This window comes from Anser cygnoides, chromosome 2, assembly GCF_040182565.1.
Source record: "Anser cygnoides isolate HZ-2024a breed goose chromosome 2, Taihu_goose_T2T_genome, whole genome shotgun sequence".
In the NCBI taxonomy this organism is placed as follows: domain Eukaryota; kingdom Metazoa; phylum Chordata; class Aves; order Anseriformes; family Anatidae; genus Anser; species Anser cygnoides.
In genome coordinates, this window is record NC_089874.1 from 155,228,414 (window position 1) to 155,251,160 (window position 22,747).

The following is a 22,747-nucleotide window of genomic DNA, read 5'->3' on the forward strand; positions in this document are numbered from 1 at the left end:
ACATTATCCAAAATGGCAATTGTCAAGGCCTCAGTTTCAAATAAATAAGTGTAGGAAAGTGTAAATTCTCATATGAGTAAATTTTGAATATTAATTAAATATGAATCTTAATCAAATGAGTACAATTTTCAGCATTCCTCAAACTCTTGGTGAAACTGTATGCTTGATGCTAAAATGACAGCTCGTGATTTAATCAGAGGTTGTCCATGCAGGGACCTACTGAGTCCCACCACTAAACCACCACATCCCTTAGTGCCACAAAGGACAGCATGACTCCATACAGGCAATCAGAGCACAGGTGAGACAGGAGAACACAGAGTTAGGAATATTAGGGGAATATGACTTCTGCCCAGGCTTCTTTAAGTACTGAGGCCTGCTGTGTAGCATTTCTCAGTTGAAGCACCATGTTGCCACAGCCCTCTTACTCTGTGAGTACACATACTTTGTAGAGCTGATCAAGTGTATCATTTGCACCTAGGGAAAGCATGAAGGGAAAATGAATTAAGCAACTCTTGTTCTGATCACCTGAGATGTGAGAGTAGTAGTACATAATGCCTATGCTTGAACCATAATGTAATTTTCATGCAGGTGTGTGCCACACAATTTTTGAAAAACTGGTTTGTTTTTGTTATCTCAAACAGGTAGAAAAACTGCTTATTCTCAGTTCTTTTAAAAATACATCTTACGTGGTTGCACAATATGGTAGGTTTTGCAGAGGATATTTTCATACATAAAAAGCTGTTTCTATTGAAAATATAGGAAATAGAAACAGTTCCATTAATATTGTTTTCCATAGTGTTCCTTTAAAGGAATCCTAAATCCAATGGTTTGGCTCTATGATTAAATTGTCATTCTGGAATGTTCCTTCTTTCTTTAAGAAATACATCCTGATGGGAAAGGCTAGCCTGAATAACTAGCTACTCAGATGTTACCTGTAACTCAGAAATATTCTTAAAGTACTCACAATAATTTAAATACCTTTCTATGATGCCTCCTCAGATTATTTAACATACCTTCGGCATGCTGACAACTAAATGACCAGTTGTTTGTGATCTTTTAGCAGAGCTGCTATCTGGCTTCACTTCCTCAGGGAGCACAAGCTGGAATGGCTATGAGAAAATATGGGTTTGAAATGTGTCATGATAAAACATCTATTTAGTTATTTATTTATTTGACCTAGACAAAACCCATGCGGAAATATAGCTACCACATCCTTTGATCTATAGAACAGTATGTGTCTAAATCCTATTGCTATAAATATAGTATTACTAATCCTAATAAATGATTAACATGCTAAACAGCTTTTACTTAGAATTATGGTTATATGTATATTCTTGAATTGCTGTCATTTCTGAAGTGACATTTCTAACGAAGGTTGTAAAATGATGCTTGACTTATATTAGCAATTAAGTGAGAAAGATTATCTAGTCTATTTTAAACATAAAGTAATTTTGAAGTTTTATTTATGCAGTTGGTACAGTCATAAATACAGATTTTGGTTTACTAATTAAGTACTAAGAATTTTTCAAATATTTGATGATAAAATTATAACCACTGAGAAGGAAATAAACTTGAATTTTAAACACCCTTTCAAAAGAGTATACATCCATTTGTTTCTGTCTACTATGAATTCCAGATTGTGAAATTACTAAATTCTAGCCTAGGGTAACTAACAAGCTCTTTTCCTCAGTGATTTATTGTATACTGTATTGAGGGAATAAGAAGAAATAAGGAGACAAACAGAGAATGGAATTTAATTTCAGGCTTACACTTCTTCTGGCTAGGACTTCAACAGCATGTATGTGTTTCAGAATAATGCAAGTATGAAATAATGTTTTTTCTGCATAGGTGCATGGAAGTTCATAATCTGTGAAAGCTCCAGAGTTCACTGAATAACCATTGTAAACTTTTAGTCTTGATTTGAAATGAATGTAATAGGAAAACACTAACCTTTCCTTTCACCAGTACTCGTATGTAAGTTGTCTGGACATCAACATCAAGCAGAGAAGTGTCCAGATGTCTTCAAAATGAAATATAAATAAATGAATCAATCTATGATACAGTCCAGTATATAAGCATTTAAGAGTACTTAATTATTTTATTACAACTTCACAGTTTGTAAACTACAGCTTCAATTTCAGTTATTAAGTTAAATGAAATATTATTAGCATTTAATATTTTTGGAAGAAAAATATGATATTCCTATATGTTTAGGGAATGTGAAATAAAATAATGTCTAAGTTCTGTCATGTCCACCACATGAGTCCTTCACTACAACTATTGTATAACTCCAATGTTTCAAAATCCTTGTGGAAAGTGAAAAGTTTTTTTTTCTGTTAGTTTAGTGATTTGTCTTAACATGAAAATTCATCTATTTGCTATTTAAAATTGTAAAAGTATTTTGCTACTTTTCTTTCTAAAGGCTTAAATGGTACCTTTGTAATAAAAGTTCCTTTTTTACACTGAATGAAAAAAAACACATTGTATTCCCAGAAAACACAGTCTTTTTACATTTCAGTACTGGCAAACAGGTCACTGTTTGCGACCTGTAAAAGCTCCACTCTAACATCTGCTCTTCATCTTGTGATACATATGCTCTTGTTCTTGTGACCTGCTAGTGAAAGCGCAAATGCATGTTCCCTATTTCCCTGCCTTTATAACATTACTTCTCAGGTGAATTTTTAAAACTTTCTAGTTTACATTTCCTATAAATGAGCACAGACTACAACACTATATCCAGTATTTTATTGCACCTGAACAGATTTTCTGAGGTTCCAAGAAAACTAATTCTTATAATTCAGAAACAATGGAACAGGCCTGTTTTGTGGGAAATTAATAGGTTTGAAGGGAAGAACAACTGCCGTGAATACTATTTCTGTGCTATGAAACTACTTCCAACTTTAACAATTTCCTATCAGAGGTGAAAAAGCTTGTGGATTTCTAACCCCTTTTTGAACCACGAGCAAGGGTACTGTTGTGCTTAGCAGTTACAAATTAAGTTATAATTTAACTCATAAGAGTTATAAAGTATTCTTGTCATTTTTTGGCACGTTTCATCCACATTTCTTCCAGGTAATGCTGTGTTGTAGGTTAGGAAATAGGACAGACCATAGACTCCTTCCAATAAGCAGTATGGACAAGGCTGCCCTACGCTGTTTCAAGGAGAATTTAACTATACAAGGACATGAATTGTACTGGAGCACTTCCAGGGACAGAGAATGGACATAGAAACCCCATTCCCTACAATCCTAACCTACCAATGAAGAATGGAAAATATTTTATATAAATATAAGGGGACAGCACTGGAGGAAACCTGCCTGTGGACTGCAGAAATCATCAATTCAAAAAAGGACTATTGAGACACACTGCTCATTTAGGAGTAACAGAACGATCCAAAGGGTCTTTATTTTATACAGTTCCATTTCTTTGGCAGAGGCTTCAAGATTGATTCTATCAACCCCTGTGTTATTCGTCTTCCTCTTGAAAACTCCCCATTTACAAGGAGGAGTACAATTGAAATTCTGTGTATTAGAACTTACGAATGGCAAAAATGAAGTGGAAAAATAAATAATATTTCTGACCTGTAAACAGAAAGATCCAAAATGAACTGGTTGTTTTCTTCATCGTCTTTCAAGGAGAAATGAAGCCTAATAATAAGGACAAGAAACATCTCCAGGATCAACATAATTGGGGTGAAAAAAACAAACATTATGGCATATTTCAAATTCAATTGCTAGCAATTTTAGATTAACACAAATACACTTTAGACAAAGTCATATGATCATTTTAGAAACAGTTGCACTTTTCCTCATGAACAGGAAAAATTACTAACATTTGAGCTAGAGTCATTCAACATTTGTTTTCTATTCTCTCCACCCAACACTCAAGAAACAGAAATAAAAATAGTGCTGAAGGTCAGTTAAAATTAAGATCAGTCTGTCAGTGCAGAGAGAGACATCTGCTGGCAAAGCGTCTGTTCTGTTGATGTCTTCATAGATAAAAAAAAAAAAAACAGTACATGAAAAGCACAGACGGTTTGAAAAACAGTGATTCTAACTTAATCATTTGTTAAAAAAAAAAAAAAAAGGCTTTGCGTGCTTGTTCACGGCAATTAAGTTGCCTGTAGCATAAATATCTACATGTGCATTTCCAAAGTAAAAAACGATTTGCTTACTATCCTTGATTCAAGGCTGTTGCGAGGTGGGTGTTGGTCTATTCTCCCACGTGCCTGGTGACAGGACGAGGGGGAATGGGCTAAAGTTGCACCAGGGGAGGTTTAGGTTGGATATTAGGAAGAACTTCTTTACTGAAAGGGTTGTTAGGCATTGGAATGGGCTGCCCAGGGAAGTGGTTGAGTCACCATCCCTGGAGGTCTTTAAAAGACGTTTAGACATAGAGCTTAGTGATATGGTTTAGTGGAGGACTTGTTAGTGTTAGGTCAGAGGTTGGACTCGGTGATCTTTGAGGTCTCTTCCAACCTAGATGATTCTGTGATTCTGTAATATTTGTTAAAAATGAGAGCTTATTAGCTGTGTGTTTGTGATCTGCTGGCTGAGTTCTAAAATTTTTGAACAGATCTTGAATAAGGAGATCTATTCTAGACTTACTAGTTCTATTCACACTCTCAAACATTCCCAAGTATTAAAGTAGAGAAAAGACAAAATAAAACCCACCTATAAATGAGATGATTTTATAAATTAGGTATAAGTCTAAAATGAGAGGGTTTGGCTTAATTTAATTTATCTGGTACATTTCAGTGCCATTAAAATACCTAGATATTTTAGGTTCAGCTAATAGAAAGAAGCTCAAATGTTAACACTTTCTATACATTCTTTCAGCAAGAAAAACATCTGCCAGATATACTTTATAACTCCTTGCTCTCTTGTATTCTGATACAGTCAGCTTGGAAGAAAGCTTAGGGAATTTTAGGTTAATGGATATTTTTGAATGGAAAACTGCAAATGATAGAAAACAGCTTTCTTTCCTGTACACACTTCTTTATTTTACTACATCACAAATTTTGAGAATTCACTAAAACATTAATAGTAAAAAAAAGAAGAGAATTGTAAAATTTTCTAGGTGAAAGCTTGAACAGAAACGAGGAAGAGAAATAGTCTTCTTTTCACAGCAGCATGTTGCTATTCCTCTCAATAACCAATGTTCGAAAAGAACCTTAGATAAACTTGGACATTGCATTGGATACTAGACTTTTGCAATAAAACAATAACTTTGGAGAGCACCATCTGTCTACTAGCAACTCTTTCAGGTTGCAGTGAAGAGCTGTGATATTCTTGTTGAAGCCATAATGACAAAAACTGCTCCGTGATCTGACTTTACTTGAGCACATCCACACAGTAAATTCTAATCCAAAAAACTCAGATGATATGAACAGGACTGCTACAAACAATGAACTCTAGGTGACTGTATTTCTTATAGAAAGATAGCTACAGCTTTGTTCTAAATGTCTCTGCTTTTTAGAGGCATAATTAAATTATATTAAGGTAAGATTTAAACTATTTAAGGCTTGCCTTGTTTGAACTTAAAAAATCATTCTTTTGCTTTTCTGTCACCTTGTCAGTTCTGCCAGGTTTACATCTGTTATCAGAGGACAGAATGATTTTGACTAGAAATATTATTTGGACATATTTTACCACATTTAAAGTGGCTACTCGTACACATTTATCTTCAGCAGTCAAGCTTTCATTAAATTTTTTCCACTATTAGCAAGATGCTCTAAGAAAGAGTCTTACCATGGAAGGTAATAAGAGTAAAGCATCTTATGTCATTTACAGAAAAACAAATTCTTCTATCATCAAACACCAAGATATTAAGTTAGACAACCTTCAACACTTAACTTACTGAAAAGTAATTAATTATTTTTCCAGGATCAGAATATAATTTCAGGAGTCAGCTTCACCATCAGGAATATAATACTACACATCAGAACTTGTCAGTTCTCTTAATATCAACCCGTATGTCAAAATAGTGGCCCAAATCAACTAAAAAGAAGTTAACCACAGCATTGCTTCCTTACATACTTAGGCACATTGACATTTAGAACTTTTCCTTCTGCAGTGACCAGTGTTGGAAGAGGCTTCTCTCTCTTTTTTGGATCCCTTAACAAGACAGAAAGAAAAATGTTTTATAATTTCACACTTTCATATTTTATGTTGTATAGATAAAAAAAAAAAAAAAAAGAGAAGAAGACGGCAAGAAGTTAAGGATACCTTATATTGTCTTTTGCTTTCCGTTTTTCTTCAATATATCTGTGAGTTTCTAATCTAGATTCTGGAGTATAAGGTGTAGGCTCCTCCCAAAATCTTCTGTCTTCTTCATCATCTTCAACTGTTCTCCATGTTTGTTGTTCTATTTCTCCTTCTGACCGATGGTTTTCTTTGTCCTGTAGGGAGCCTGAGCTACACAAGATCACAAGAAATATTATTTTAATGAAATGAATGAAGAGTAACAGTTTTGATAATGTATTCTTGCAATAATTTATTTTTTTTACTTCAATACTACTAGTTGCATAATTCCTACAGAGAATAATAGCTTACAGATCTGGATAATTTCATCTGTTCTGCAACTTTCATCAATCATTAAAACATTTTTCAACAGAATTCTTTTCATTGATTTAACTAAAAAGTGATACTATGGTTTTGCTTAGCTGTCTGAAAACCCTGACAGATAGTTTAACAGATTTAATTTCAGGAGCAGAATTTTCAGATGCCCTTACAACCTTCAGATGCAAGAAAACCTTCAGTCCCTGTTAAGTTTAAGTATTCCCAAAATCAGAGAGCAGCAGGTTAGAAATTTATAAGATAGCAACTTTTTACTTACACATCTCTTCAAGTGCCATTTTAGAACCCAAATAACTTTTCTCCCTAGACCTAAGCTTCTGTAATGTTCAGAAAGTCTCTATCTATATAGAATGAAAACTAAATTTATGATACAGCTGTGATCTGTGTGGAAAAAAAGTTCCATAGCCATGTTCTCCATGGAACTTAGACTCTATTGGTCTAAAAAAATGATGAATTACATGTACAGTGAAAGATGACACAAGGGAAAAATCCTTCTGCTGTCTACATAATCTTAGTAGTATTAGGTAGCAGAAGTGTAGGAGTTAACATTCCTTAGCCATTTACATCTCAAAAGATCTGCAAATACTGTTTCGTTCTTAATATATATTGCATCTGAAGCAAAAGAAAATATATATGAACATCTGCTGTCTCTGAAACCACTGTATTACCTTAAATAACAATTTCCAGCTGTCTTGAAACAAGCTATCAATCACACCATTTTGGAACCTAGAAAATTTAGTTTGGAGTTCTTTAACAGAAATTCTGTTGTACCGTCTACAGGTTAGTAGTTAATTATGTTTATAATTAATTACGTTTTTCATTAGAGACCATAGGAGAAATGCTAGAATCCTGCTAGAATCAGCAATAAGGATAAACAAAAGAGTTTAAGTGGAATTATATTAACAACATTTAACAAGGGAAAACAAAATTCTTAATGAAGAAAGAGACGAGTGATGTTTATTTACAAACTCTGGCTGATTACTCTTACCTGTCAAATTCAAGCTTAGCTTCCACTTGTGTCTCTTTCCTATCCTTTCTTTCATGCATCCTTCTTTGAGCCTCTTCTTTTTCTTTGGCTCTTTTGAGAAGGTAAGATTGTTCCTGTTTTCTGATTTTCTGTTTCACTTCTGGATAGTTTTGAAGTGCTTGAATCCTCTCTGAACGTTCTATTTCTTTACTATCCAAATACTTCCCAAAGGGGGGGGGGGGGGAAAAAAAGCAATATAAATATATGAGAAATTCAAAACATATTCAAATCAATACATCCATTAAACTGCAGGTTAATTTAATATTCCTTTCAAATCTCTAAAGCAGAATGTAAGTTGTACCGCATTAAAAAGAATTAACTGTAGGTTGCTATTTAGATCTGAAAATGTTTGTGTGTCTGAGAGCTGCCTTTTGCATTTTCCTGGAATTTTAGTTAGTCATATTACTATGTAGTAGAGAGAGTCCCTTCAGCCATTTCTGATATTCGTCTGTCTTTTATTCAGCTCATGAAACTATTACAAAAATATTTCTTTAGATATGTTCATTTAACTCAAAAATGAGTTGAATCTACTCTTAAGAAGTTAAGCAAGTGTCTGTTTCTCCAAGGGAAAGTAGAAGAGCATATTTCAGGATTCTGACTGTCTCTTTCAATGACAGAAAATCATTAGATCAGTCACTGTACAAAACCTCCATCTCAGAGTACCTATTTACAATATAGAGCATTTTTGCATCAATTTCTACTGTTCTCCTGCCTTATGTTGTTGGTATGGTATATATTGTTGGTACATTACCAATGACCTGGTAACTTTCTAAAATCAGAGTAATAATTTAAAAATACACTGTATGTATATATACAGACATATATATAAAGCTAAAAGCCAGAACTGTACCATGTATTTATCTTTTCAGAATTTTGTTTAAGCATCTCCAATAAAAATGACAGAAAAGTTAACAAATGCATGTGGTTTACTATAACTATTTATTATCACATTACTTAATACAGTCACTTATTCAGAACAGAATTTAATTTCCTGTGGACAGTAAGAAAAATATTCCTAGTTTTCCTACCACAAGCAGTTATTTTGTTTTGAATTTCTATGTTCTGTCAACAAAGTTGGTTATTGATCTGGACATAAATTTAACTTTAAAAATCTTACTTTTAATTGATGAAGTGTTGCCACCACAAATTGTCTATAACCTTCAAATTCAGTACATGGGTTACCCACTAGAAACAATTCCTTCAGATGTATATTATATTTTAGGGTTTCAATACTAGAGAGTTCACCAATGAAGTTTGCTGTCAGGTCAAGTTTCTTCAGATCTTCACAGCCTGTTTGAAAAAACAAACAAACAAACAAACAAAAACCCACACATTCAATTTGTCTGTAACATAAATGTACATGATACACACACATATACAAACACACAGACACATACATGCACTTGGGTACTAAAACTGGTGTCTGCATTTGCTTTCTGTATAATAACTTCATTCTATCAGGATACATCTGTTCCAAGCCACTAGTAGAAGAGTGACTAACAGCTAAGCTTTATAAGGCTACAATATTCATAGAAAGAAAAAACATTGGTAACATGGAAAATATCAAAACTTACTATTGGTTTCACCACTATCAAGACTTTGTGGAAAATTAAATGAATGTTTCATTTTCAGGTAAGCTGGACATCAGTTTTAAGAGTTTGGTTGCCCTGGTACCCCATCTCATCTAAGTCTTCTCCGTGTGGCTAAAGGCTGTCTAATTGCTTCAAGAGAGCAGAATCCTGATGGGTTTCATTTCTTTGTAATGTTAATCTTCACTATCATTTTTGAAGTGTTGAGATAATATTTTTTAAATATACACTCCAAGTCAATAAGAGTTTTTCCGCTTTATGGACTCAGTGTCTGTGAGGATTTTATTACTGATTAAATTGCAAAACATGGTGAGAAAATGGTATGTTAACCAGAAGAATTCATTATAAACAAAAACACTAAATTTGCTAACAAAATGCTCTGGGAAATTTGGATCCAGAATTCATTAGCCACTCTTTTTATCATAATATGTCCGTGAGTCATAACCTTGACTCTAAGAGTAAAAAAGTTCAGCTAAGAGCAAGCTCAATTTCTGTGCTCATCATTTTAATCACTTCTTTTCCTTTGCAGGTCTATTTGGCAAGTATTTTATGCATAATGGAACTGAAAGAGCATAAACAACGCAAAATGATTTATTAGGGGATTTAAATAACCTCGGTTTTTGCACAGCTAACTCCCAAAGGTTCTGACTTCTAAGTAAATGACAAATCACAGTAATAAATAATGCAGCCTGATAGAGGAACTTAAAATTTACTGGCATGAAAACAGATGTAAGTTTCTCAGCAAATTGCCAAATATGTAATGTACTACATATTTCTTCAACTTTTACAAATTTCTGTTTAGCCAATTTGTTTATTTTTCTGTTTGATTTAAACCATCCTCCTGAAACAGCTTGCACACTGTTTAAACAAAACAAAACAAATCAGCTTTTTTATTGTTCTGTTGCCAAGGTGGACATTTTAAATATTCAGCAAGTTGCCTAAGCAAGAAAAGGAATGAAATAAGTCAAAAGTCAGAATTTATTCAGATAATATGGAATGTGTTTATGCATGGCTTTAAGTCTTAGGATTTGATCTTTGCACATACAATTATAGTGTCAAGATAAATGATTAAACATAGATAAGATAGACAAGACTCCATGTAATGACAGAAGAAAGAATCACCTGAAAAACTCTATAAAAATACTCCAGACTGACAATGCAAATTGTGCGCAGTGTAGAACCTTCTTCTGTGAGACTTTTGATTGTTGAAGCGAAGATGACTGCTGAACCATTACAAGAGACACTCTTTACATCCTGCATAGCATTAAAAAAATACCGCATTGCTCTAGCTAACCTACCTAGCAGATCATCTTAACTTTACAGTGGGAAAATACCAATTCTCTATGGGTTTCCTGAAAATTTTGATCTCCTATTTTGTAAAGTATTAAAGAATAGAGCTGTCATAGCTGACAACACTGGTATGAGAATACGTAAAAAGCAAGTTAAAATACATTTAAGAAACTGCAATGACAGAATTTCAGCAGTACGAACCACTTATTACAAAGAAGCACTTGTTGAAACACTGCACACAAGCTGGCTCCTTCTTCTGACAATCAATAAAGTACATTTATTGGTGGGCATAATCAATGGCTTCCACCCTCATACTTAATCTAAAATCAGTTACAACTCAAGTGTTTCAATAAGAAAAGGTAAAATAGTTCATTTAAAAATCTTACCTTGCAGATTTTCGATTTTTTCAATGTTGTTCAAAGCTAAATTTAAATATTCCAGCTTCTTTAACTTACCCACATTTTCTGTAACAAAACACAGATCCATTATTTCAGTTTCCCTCACTGGAAGGGCATTATCATTTTACTTGCTCACTTGACTATGAACAAACAATAAAGCAGAAAAATTGGAAGGACAAACCTGAATATGCAATAGACTATCAGGCATTAATATTTTAATGCTAATAAAAAGATTAAAACAGAAATTCTCTGTAAAGCATAAATTGAAATGAAAATAGTATAGCAAAATAGGGAAGGCTATAAACACGTTTTATCAAAAATTCTATAACACAAGTATATAATGCGAGAGGACTGGCCAAAAAGCCAGTGAAATATTCCTTTCATCATGAAATTCGGGAATGTTCAGGCCATACTTAGTCAAGCTTTATAATATTTGAGTTTTACACTCACTTATATAACAAAGATTGTGTTGTTGTTTTTTTTTTCTTTTCCATTTGTTTGTTTGGTTTTGTTTTTTGTTTCTAGTATATATTGAACTTTTAAAGATATTTTATCTACACAGTTAATACAAGAAACTTAAATAATCAATAAACCCATGCTATATTATATCTGGCAGAGTTTGTGCTGTTTTGAAATACAGCTTAGAACTACTCTTTTACATAACATAGACTTGCTTAGCCTACAATGTATGTGTTGTCTATAAAATGCTATGGGTGTATTCTGGCACAAATGTGGTCAAGGAAACTTCCTTTTCTTCTGGAGTTTTTGTGGCAACTTAGTTTTCAAACAAACAAACAAACAAACAAAAAACTCTTAGGATTTATTTAAATTCCTGACATTAGGAAGTAATGGAGGAATTAAGAAATTAGGTAAGAAAATGTCATTTTCAACTAGGATTTTCAAATATACATGATCAGCTGAGAAAGCAGTAGCAGGATGGCCCACAATTACAGGTTAGTTATTACCTTTTGTGTTTTCATTAGTGTCATAGTGAATATAAGAACACACAATTCTAATAAAAGTAATGGTAAGTGCAATAATAATCAACTTCAAACTAAGATGCTTTTCTGCCATAAACCTGAAAAACGACCACCAGGCATGTGCTAGTGGGATACAAAATTTATCTACCAGTTTCATTCCTCAGAGCTCATGTTCCTGCGCTAGAAAGTTTGCTAGTGCTGTGTTCGTGTCAGCCACACTGTCCTTCACTGCAGATCTTCCTCCCACAATATACTGTTAAAGCTTTATGGTGCTATAAGTCCATGTACTGAGTGGAAGTGGCATAGTAGGCAGCATTAGTTCACATGCTACAGAGGCACAACAGAGGTAAGTGAATAATGAAATAGTCACACGATTGCGTAGATGGCTAGTGGCTCGGGAGCTGGAAGGTAAAGCCATTTGCAGAGGAACAAAAGATGTGCAACGCTGAAGGGTCAAGATCCTAAATGTTTGCCTACTTCTTCAGAGAGGCCTAGCTCACTCAACTAAATGGCGCTGGCTAACCAAGAGGAAGCTAGGGTCCTTGAGACGACCACGCTTTGTGTCAAAAGTATTCACAGTGCAATTACCATTGCTGTACGGGAGAATTTCTTTCCTGGATTCTGAAATATTAGTTAGGCAAAAATTGATTTATACTAGTTTTAGGCTTTCTTTTACATTATTTTATACTAGCTTTAGGCTTATTGCTACAGGCAAGCATTATGTAAAATCTAAGCATCACCTGCGATATCTAATGCACCTCTCTTCAGAGTGGAAATCATTGAAGAAATGCGATAATGCTTGATGTTTGTTCTAAGAGGAGAACAGAATTAAAAATTTGCTTTATCATAGAAAATGTGCTAGAGAGAAGAATGGTTAAAATAGAGTAGTACACAGGGCACAAGGGGAGATACTATATTGCTTTGCTTCAAGCCAGGAACAAATTTAGTAAATAATATTTTCAGGAATGATCCTTGATCGATTAAGACCATTTGACAGAATGAGTGAAGGTTCTCTCTTTTTTTTTTTTTTTAAATACAGCGATCCAAATTTATCTTTAATATCACTGTAATGTAACCAGAATACCTAAAATGACTTATTTAAATCTACTAGACTGTTCTAGGCCAAGAACACTACTAGACTGTACAGGCCAAACAAAAGATAGCAGGCAGCTCTCAGCCAAGGATAGGAGCATTCTATAATCTAGGATCTAAAATGTATTATTTTCACCATCAGCTGTTGAAATTTGCAGGTCCACAGTGACTGGGTTTGTTCTGTCAGAATGGCTAGCATTTCTTCCTTTGAATACACAAAGGAGGTGAAGAGGGAATAGGGCAGTAAACAAACTTTAGCTGTCTCAAAAGTGACTGGAAAATGCAAATGTCATTTGAGATGTGACTGAGACACAAATCTGATACAAGATACACGGTGTAATTCATGATACGGTTCACCAATTTTTCCCCAGTCACCACATTTTTTGAAGATTTGACTGGAAAACACATCCAATGAAGTCAAAAAGTTTACCTCACAGTCTAATTTACAAGCTGCACTGATAAACTGCTGTACATACTGTCCCTGCAGAGACAAAAAGGAAAATTCAAGCAGAGAATTCATCTAACACACACAGATCATGTCCATGGCTGAGCTACTTGTTTAGGCTCCTCTATAATCAATAAAGAGAAATAGGTTCTTCAAGGTGCAATTTGTCTTACCTTAAATTGGCTGTCTAAAACCAGTGAACTAAATCATGCTCAAAAATATGCCTTCTTCATAAGGGAGGCTACAGTAACTGGCTAAGATATGAATGTCCAAAATTTAGGTGACATGAATTCTACCACTTAGCCTACTAAGACCTTGGAGAGAGAGTTTTGTAATTCACAAACGGATGATGAAATGAATTTCTCAGCAAGGACTCATGCAGCTTAGTTTGGCTGTACATTTCTCCTAAGGTATTTCTGTAATGACAGCCGTACAAATGATATGAGAGAGGCGGTGTAGAAGCCAATGGTATCTTGTGTTTTTTTCCCATTTATAGGAAAGAACCAGGACTCATCTACAGCCACAGCAGCCAGGCAGTTTTACCTTCTGTACATATGGATGCCTTGCAACTTGCTATCTGATCAGGAGGCGGGTCTGATTTTTAGGGCTGCGTAAAGGTTTTCTTTAAGAGCAGAGACTAATCCTGACAGAGGCAATATAAACCATACACCTATGATATTTTGATATTTTGAAGTGTGTTTTGATATTTTGAAGTGTGCTTGGAACTGTCATCTATCTGGTGTGTACTCTGCACAGACACACTGCCATCCACGTCCCAGTGGATTACCTGTTCAATTCAGTATTTTCTAATTCAACCCCCACCAGCAAACCTTTTGGTCATTATTTATATAGTGTTTCTTTTTTTTATATATAAAGTTAGAAGTTGCATAATTTTCCAGCTCCTACTGTTAGATTAAGTTAAGAAGAAAACTGAATGTCTTAAAAATGAAATTGCTGAATAAATCTGGTATCCAAAAACCAATAATCTGAAAGGTCATGTGGTACACCACATAAACCTAACGGAGATGGATCTGTTAGAGTCGGTCCACAGGAGGGCCATGAAGATGATCAGAGAGCTGGAGCACCTCTCTTATGGAGACAGCTAAAGGATTTGGAATTGTTCAGCCTAGAGGAGAGAAGGCTCCAAGGAGACCCTATAGGAAAGCTGTGGAGGGACTCTGTCAGGGAGTGTAGTGATAGGACAAGGGGAAATGGCTTTAAGCTGAAATAATGTAGATTTAGATTAGAATTTAAGAATAAATTATTCACTATGAGGGTAGTGAACAGGTTGCCCAGAGAAGCTGTGGATGCCCCATCCCTGGAAGTGTTCGAGGCCACGTTGGATGGGCTTTGAGCAACCTGGTCTGGAGGGAGGTGTCCCTGCCCATGGCAGGGGGGTTGGAACTAGGTGATGTCTAAGGTCCCTTCCAACCCAAACCATTCTGTGATTCTATGACTCTACAAGATATGGGTGTTGACAAAAAATGAGATGAAATCTTTTGCCTTAAGGACACAATAGCAGTGAGAAAAACAACTTATTTTGGTACAATTTTGATGGAATAGATCAGCATAAAGTAGTTTCAAAAAAAACGTATTCTCTCTTGGAGAAGATTTCTCCTCTCTAAGAAATGCATATTTTACCAATACAGACACTCCCTAGGAAATCCCTGACAAGACCCTTCAGGGTAGGACAGAGTTGAAAGGGCTTAAAGACATTGCCTACAGATCCTAACCACAGTATTTCATCCTAAAATTTTAGATTTTTTTTCTACCTCTCAAGGAACTTCAAAAAATATGCTAAGATCATTCCTGAGCATTTCTGATTTTCCAACCTTCATAAAGCTCTTAATAATATGTTTTAACTTTTGGTTAGCTCTGAAGAGGTCAGGCATTTGGACTAGATGATCTTTGAAGGTCCCTTCTAACCAAACTCTTCTCTCGTCTCGTCTCGTCTCGTCTCGTCTCGTCTCGTCTCGTCTCGTCTCGTCTCGTCTCTTCTCTTCTCTTCTCTTCTCTTCTCTTCTCTTCTCTTCTCTTCTCCTTTTCTTTCTCTTCTCTGCTACTCTATGCTACTCTATGCTACTCTATGCTACTCTATGCTACTCTATGCTATGCTATTCTATGCTATTCTACCCTATCCTACCCTATCCTATCCTATCCTATCCTATCCTATCCTATCCTATCCTATCCTATCCTATCCTATCCTATCCTATCCTATCCTATCCTATCCTATCCTATCCTATCCTATCCTATCCTATCCTATCCTATCCCATCCCATCCCATCCCATCCCATCCCACCCCACCCCACCCCACCCCACCCCACCCCACCCCATCCCATCCCATCCCATCCTACCTAGACAATATCTGTAGCATTTAAGCTTTTCCAGCCCAAGGCCTGATGTCATGTCTTTCTGTGTACCTAGCAAACTTAAAGCTACACCATAACACCACAAAACACAGACCATATGGAATTATATCTTCTCCTGTGGTGCAAGAAGATCATTGAGACTTCTCCGTAAAAACTTGCCTTTACGCACAAAAGCAATAATTGTATCTGAATGAAAATTATTTCAAGGTTAAGAAAAGCTACCGTATGTACAAAAATTGAACTGAAAAGTAAGCATGAGGAGAGCTAGTTTTCTCATGTCACGGTCCATGGTATGCATTAAACGATCTCTCTGTTTAAACTGTTAAACTGTCTCATACCACGAAAACAGGATATATGAGTTGTATCTTGACATATGAGATTTAAATCAATAAAAAGGTGTTCCACATTCAAATTCTAGTGAGTGTATCTCACATCTTGTATCTCAGCACTATCTAAGTTTTTCATTTAAAATTTCTCTTACAAATTTCTGAGCTTTTTAGAAATCTACTTCCATGACAGGGAAAGAAAAGCTTGTAGGATCAGATTCACAAAGAACTGTTCTGTGGTTACTTACTCTATATTCCCACAAAGTATAACACAAAAGTTTTTTTGTTTGTTTGTTTTGTTTCTGATTATGCATGCAAATCCATTTAATAAGAAACATATCCAGAAAACACTTACCAATTTTGGGAATTAGATTATTCTGAAGATAGAGAATTTTCAAATCTCGACACCATTTGTCAAGATATTCTAGTTTTTCTATTTCTTGCTGATGTAAAGAGATTTCTTCCAGTGAAAAAATTTCACAGTTATTATGCTCTGCACGTCTTCGAACAAGATCTTCAGTGACTGAAAGAAATATTTGATGTCATTGGAAAATATATCATAGAATCATAGAATCATTAAGGCTAGAAAAGACCTTCAAGATATGCTCCACCTGGCTTATGAACAACTTACAGAATCATTAAAATCTTTCATTCCACCATACAAAATAGACATCCAGTATTAACACCAACTAAAAGAGAATCTGCTACAAAAGACAACAAATGCAAAGTAACTTCAGCTCGCTCTGCCACAGTAAACATGATTTGTAAAACACAATCACATCACCTGTAACATTTAGAAAAATAAATATGAAAACTGCTGAGTCTTCCATAAAAGTATAATGCAAACCTTGCAAAAATTAATCCACCATGCATTGTTTTTGGCATAGCTCATATTGCAAAGTGATTCGTGAAGACAAGCAATGGGGTGTTTTATTTCCTGGTGACACGTGTTCACATCAGAGGTAGCAGGAAAAAAACAAAGTAAACTAGCTACACTGTCATCATATTCTTCCGCCAGCACAGTGTGCTGAGAAATATGCAGGATCAATGTTGAAAGTGGGCAGATATTTTCTACTTTTTCCATGCTTGAGGCAAAGCCATAACTAATGCATGCTTATAAATGTTTATGATGGGATGAAATTAATCCTGGGTATTTCTTAGGAACTAGCAGTTCATTAGCAGCAAGCAAAAGAGTTTCAGCGGCTGAAACTCATCAGAATCTGGGGTTAAGAATTTTCATGTACCAATATTTAACGCCAGGCAATCTTTGAAACAGTGAAAAGGCTCTGTATAATGAAGGTAAAGAAATTCTATGAGAACCAGTGCTCACTCTTGAGCTAGATGTTTTTACTTTGTTTCCAGCCCACTGCACCAAAAAAAGTACTGGCATTTTCATCTCCTTGATAAGCAGTGAACTACAGGGAAGTACTGATTAAAAAATTGGATTTTATCAAATAAGCATAGGTATTTTCATGACTGCAAAAGCCTAAAGAAGCCTAGCAAGTCTTTCAAAAATTCCCTGAGGAAAAATAATAATTAAAAAAAAAAAAAAAAGTAAAATATATAAATACAGGGATCTACGAAAACATCCCTGTAAGTGTTCAAGACCAGGTTGGATGGGGCACTGAGCAACCTGATCTAGTGGGTGGCGCCCCTGCCCGTGGCAGGGGTTTGGAACTAGATGATCTTTAAGGTCCCTTCCAACCTGAGCTGTTCTACGATTCTATGAAAACAAGTTGGTCTGCTATACATTAATGAAATACATTGTTTCATTGCTTCTTTATCTCAGGGAGGTTTTGTCAAATTATCTGTTTTTATTACCGGTCCTGAAATTGTTGCACACTTTCTCGTGGACTGGGCTGGTAAATGCTGGGTAATCTACACACCAATACAGTCCATACACGTGCATGTTGGTGTAGTTTGTCGATCCACAGCCTTTGGGAAAGGTGTGTAATGGACTTCATATGTATGTTATATTATTTACAGATGAACGGGGATAAATTTCCCATCTGTTCACCCAAGTTTCGTCTGATTGACAGAATTACATAATAGTGGTACTGATACTGATGGAAGTGGAGATCCTGTCTGCATACAAACCATATTGGTAAAGGTGTCTTTATTTTTCAGTCATTGTGGGTTGGTTTGCTGCATCTGAACAACCATTTTCTCTTCAACAGGCCATTGATTAAACCTGATTAAATTATTAGAGAAAATAGAAATATGGCAATAATCACGACTAAATAATTTAGTCTTCACAGAAAATATGAAAAAAAATCACAATTTCTAATAAAGTACTTTGCAAATATGCTGGTATTACAAAAAGAATGACTTACTAATGTGTTTAGTTCTTAAGTAAGAAGCATCCTTAAGTAAGAATACTTACTAATTTGTTTAGCGACAGATCTTTTAGTGACCGTATTTCCAGTGCAAACTGGTATTTCTGAGCAAGAGAACAATATTCCACAATCTGCAGACTTACACTTTGGAGACAGCATTATGCTCTATACCCTTTCTTTATACAAAAGGAATTCATATGAACTATTCTTGACAGTTTTATTACAGTCAGATTTCCATTTGCTGATGAAAAGAAACTTGAACTGATTGTTGCAATGATTATGCAAAGATGCTAATTTTCATTACCAGATGGTTTGCAAGGCAGAGACAATAATTCTCAATAGAAGCTACAGTGGGGCTTTATTGACCTGTTTTGGGGACCTGCTTTAGGGAAATGAGTGAATGTTTGACATTTTGTACGCTACCTACTGCATTTAAGAGGAATGAGGGAAACAAACCTGCAAGAGAAAACGATCTGATTTTTTTTTTCCAGGTACTGAAAAATCACATTGCAACAAGAGTTTTTGATGAAAAGTATATTAACTAGATTATCTGATGTTGCTGTGTGCTGTAACAGAAGAGTGGACCAGAGACCTGAGAGATCACAGCTACTCTCACATTCCCATGAACACGGGAGGAATTAAGGGGAGGGCATCAATAGGCAGGAGATAAAACAGATCTTGAAGATCTTGCAGCTGGGCTTCTGGAAATTCTTTGTTTTATTCAAGATTTAGCAGATAAAAAGGAAAGCTTTAAATAAATTGATAGAATAAGCTGTTATATTGAGAAATAATGTGGGAAAACGGCATTTCAGAGAAGGGAAGTATTCAACCACTATTTTAAGACTCATTTCATACCATGCTGCTCAGGAGATGAAGCCATTCTCCTTCAGGCAGTGCCTGCTCAAAGCAGTCATCTGCCAGCTTCATGCAGAGATAAGGATTTGCTTTCCAAAGCATTATTTTAGCCCAGCAAGGGACTGGCGGACCTGTGATGGTGTACAATCAAAACAGATCACAGGGAAAATCACAGACGAACGGAATTCCTCAGTAGCTTTTTTCCTGAGCGATATGTATGAGCACACAGTCTTTTAGGTCACACCGCTTTACCTCTAAAAGATTACAGATTCGTAAGTAACGGTATGGTAGATATTAACCTTATTCAACGCTTCTGTTTTGTTTTGTTTTACAGCTCTTATAAAGTACTTGCTTTAGCTACTTCTACCTAAAAAAAAAATGTAATTAAAAACACACAATGCAGAATGGAAAATTTGTAATTACAGGGTAAGAACAGGGCTTACAGCTCTAGCCCCTAACACAAACCGTCCTGTCAAGCATCTCCCCTTGCAGCAGGACATCCCTGACATGCAGGGCTCCCTGCCTGGGCTGTGCTGCTGCCAAGGCCTCTCAGGGATCACTTAGGGGGACAAGGCTGTGCTGTGCTTGGCAAAATAATACGGGTTGTTACTCCCAGGGAGCTAATTAATGCAGCTGGGTAAATAAGAGGGAGGGAAGAGGGGAGAGAGGCTGGAGGCCAGGGCATGGAGAAGGTGGGGGGGGAAGGGGTGGCAAGCACGGGGAGGAGGAATATGGGAGCTGGGGAGCGGGTCAAGTCGCGGAGAGGAGGGACGGGGCCCTGGGGAGGGAAGGGAAGCGACTCTCGGTGACACTCACTCCGCACCATGGCTGCCCTCAGCTTCACGCCGCCGCCATTACAGGACGCCGCCGCACTGCCATGGCAACGGGGGCTGGAGGGACGTGGCGGCCGGGGTGCCCCCAGGCCCAGCTCCGGGCGGAGGGCCTCCGGGTCCCCGAGGGGTGGTCCCCGCTCCCCGGGGTGCTGCCGGGTCCCTGCCCCGCTCCCCTCAGCACGGCCAGGGGCTGCCACCCCTCAGGGCCGGGGATTGTCCCCTTCCACCTAATGCACCGCGGTGTTCCCGCTGGGAATTGTGTCATGGAGGGTTTGGGGAGGTTGGTTGCGTGTTTCAAGGCTCGATCAAACCTAAAGGTTATGTATCAGAAATTTCACACGTGTTTTAAAAGATTAAAAAAGACTGTGGGAATCTATTGGAAACGTTAATTTACTAAGTCATTTACCTAGGATGTAATTCATGAAAATATAGAATGCTTCCTAATTTATTGCTGTTTAGGCGATAGCAGAAAGGAGGTGTCACTGAGTTAAAGCTAATAAGTTTTGTGGACATAACGGGACACAAAGTAGTTCATGCGCTTTATAACCCCCCTGTATTTGTCCTATCTGGCTGTGCCAGTCACCAACCCACGCCGAGGACAAAGATGCTGACAGAGCTGGTTGCACGGCACCACCTTGTGGCCCAGATCCGCACTGCAAAGCCACTGAGATGAGGCTGGGGGCGAGGCCTTCTGCTGCCTACTCATTTATTTTCTATTAAATTGAAGGCCCCTTCAAATAATGACTTTTATAGCTGCTCCTTGTACTAGGACTATTAATTTCTGACTTGAGAGTACAACTCGCCATCAAGGTAATCAATGTCAAGAAGAAGAGATAGCTCATTCTTGCTATGTTCAATATTTTAAGTACTGTGTCTTCATTGTATTGCACAGAAATACCCATTATTTTGTTATGCTGAAATCCTGTTCTTTCATCCTTTTGCAGAGAGTCTATCTGATAGTTCTGAAGAAATGAAATTAAAGTGTGCAATGGATTCAATTGCAATATACTGAAGGGAAACATTCATTTCATGATGTCTATGCAGAAAATTAAGACAAGGTTTGATCAATGCCAGGTCAAATTCTACCCTAAAAGAAAAACAGAATTTGAGAAATTTCAATCCTTTTTTTAATACGGAAACAAGTTTTTTAAAAATAGGTGTTATCTCTTCACATACCAGCTGATATATTGGGAAAGCAGATTGACTTTTGTACTCTCAGTACCTGGTTAAAGCCAGATCTGAAAGGAAGCAGCAAGATAAAAGCTTCATCCAGAGGCTAAAGATTCAGAATAAATACCTTCATGCCCTGGAGGAAGACCTCAAGTAGTCTTTTACAAGCTACATGGGTGCAGGAAGGAGAAATCATATTGGGACAGTTTAGTGTCTTCTGCGCCCCTCGTTCCGTATGTCTAAGTGATTAATATTGCTTTGGATTAAAAGCTTTAAAGTTCATGTATTCGTTTAAGGAAAAGAATATCCCATTTCAGTCATTCTTGGCAATGAAAATGCACTCATTTTATGCAAAATTAAATCGCTTCAACAGAGAAGATCAAAGGATGCTCACTGCTTAGTAAGCCTAGGACCAGAAAGTCTGTCTTTGCAGAGGAGGGGAGAGTGCATTACATGCAGATGTGATTAAAGCTCTGCCAAATCTGTGCTGCACTGCTAAGTTAGGTTTTGGTCTGTGTGGTGGTGACACACCTGGGTGGCCCCACGTGGTGACAGACCAGGCCAGCAGCTGTATCTCCGCTGCTGAAGTGATGAGGCCCATTTTGCCTGAAGCTGATGTAGACAGTAATTTTTTCACTTTCTCAGTGGTCTGATGGGTCCTTAAATTCCTTTCATTTTCAGTATCTTAATTGTCTATATGAACGCTAGTTAAATACCCTTATATCAGAGCAGATCTATGCAGCTCTAGAACTGGGCTCTACTATTTTCTCATGTTATCAATAAATGTTGAGCACTAGATGGGTGTGTATCTTCCTGTAAATGAGAGTAATAGCCAGAGGTGACCATGACCCGAAATGCTACCTATGGATGTTTTTTGTCATTGTTTCTCAAATGTGAATGAATTTCAATTGTCAATAAATTCGTTTTCTCACAGTTTGAATCTGTTTTACCTATGACGATAAGTAGTAAGTGATCTCCTTGTCTTTACCTTGCATAGGCTTTCTCATGGTATTTTATCCTCCTGTCCTGCTGGGGAAGAGGCGTGAGAGATTGGCTGGGTGGGAGTCCAGCTGTTAGCCAGGGCTAAACCAGCATGGCAAGAAATAGAAATGGGGGATTGCAAAGAGGAGTTCTAGCAAGACCTTTGTGGAAGTGGGAGTGTTGAAGCAGATACCTTGAGGATATTTCAGATCATAAAGTAACTCACCAGTAAACCAGGCTGAAATGTGTCCAGAGAGTCTACTTTGTGAATTGGGGTAAAATTACAGATATTTTCCCCTGTCTATACCACACTGTTTTTCATTTTATTTTTCTTTTACTATTCCATTATTGCAATTATCTTCTTGGAATATGTTTGGGAGTTGCCAACTCTGTCAGTTTTAGAGAAGGGAGGGACACTGCGAGGCTGCTACAGCCCCCATGTCCAAGCAGTAGTGAGGCTGAGCATGTATTCCCAGCAG

General features: G+C 36.6%; 1 protein-coding gene across 3 annotated transcripts in view; it reads right to left on the reverse strand.

The window, feature by feature from the left end:
* The window catches only part of DNAAF11 (dynein axonemal assembly factor 11), a 50,801-nt gene that overhangs the window by 13,059 nt on the left and 14,995 nt on the right, over positions 1-22,747 (reverse strand). Inside the window, exons 1-10 of one of the 3 annotated variants that reach the window (XM_066990759.1) lie at positions 20,101-20,226; positions 16,449-16,616; positions 10,871-10,948; positions 8,723-8,895; positions 7,567-7,766; positions 6,228-6,416; positions 6,039-6,116; positions 3,582-3,647; positions 1,951-2,020; positions 1,014-1,109 (exon numbers count right to left, since the gene is read on the reverse strand). In XM_066990759.1, the coding sequence (XP_066846860.1) occupies positions 1,014-1,109; positions 1,951-2,020; positions 3,582-3,647; positions 6,039-6,116; positions 6,228-6,416; positions 7,567-7,766; positions 8,723-8,895; positions 10,871-10,948; positions 16,449-16,616; positions 20,101-20,110 (1,128 nt within the window). In that variant the 5' untranslated portion in view covers positions 20,111-20,226. Of the gene's footprint in view, positions 1-1,013; positions 1,110-1,950; positions 2,021-3,581; positions 3,648-6,038; positions 6,117-6,227; positions 6,417-7,566; positions 7,767-8,722; positions 8,896-10,870; positions 10,949-16,448; positions 16,617-19,284; positions 19,414-20,100; positions 20,227-22,747 lie in introns of those variants that run through there. The other 2 variants (XM_066990758.1, XM_066990760.1) reach the window with 2 other exon arrangements.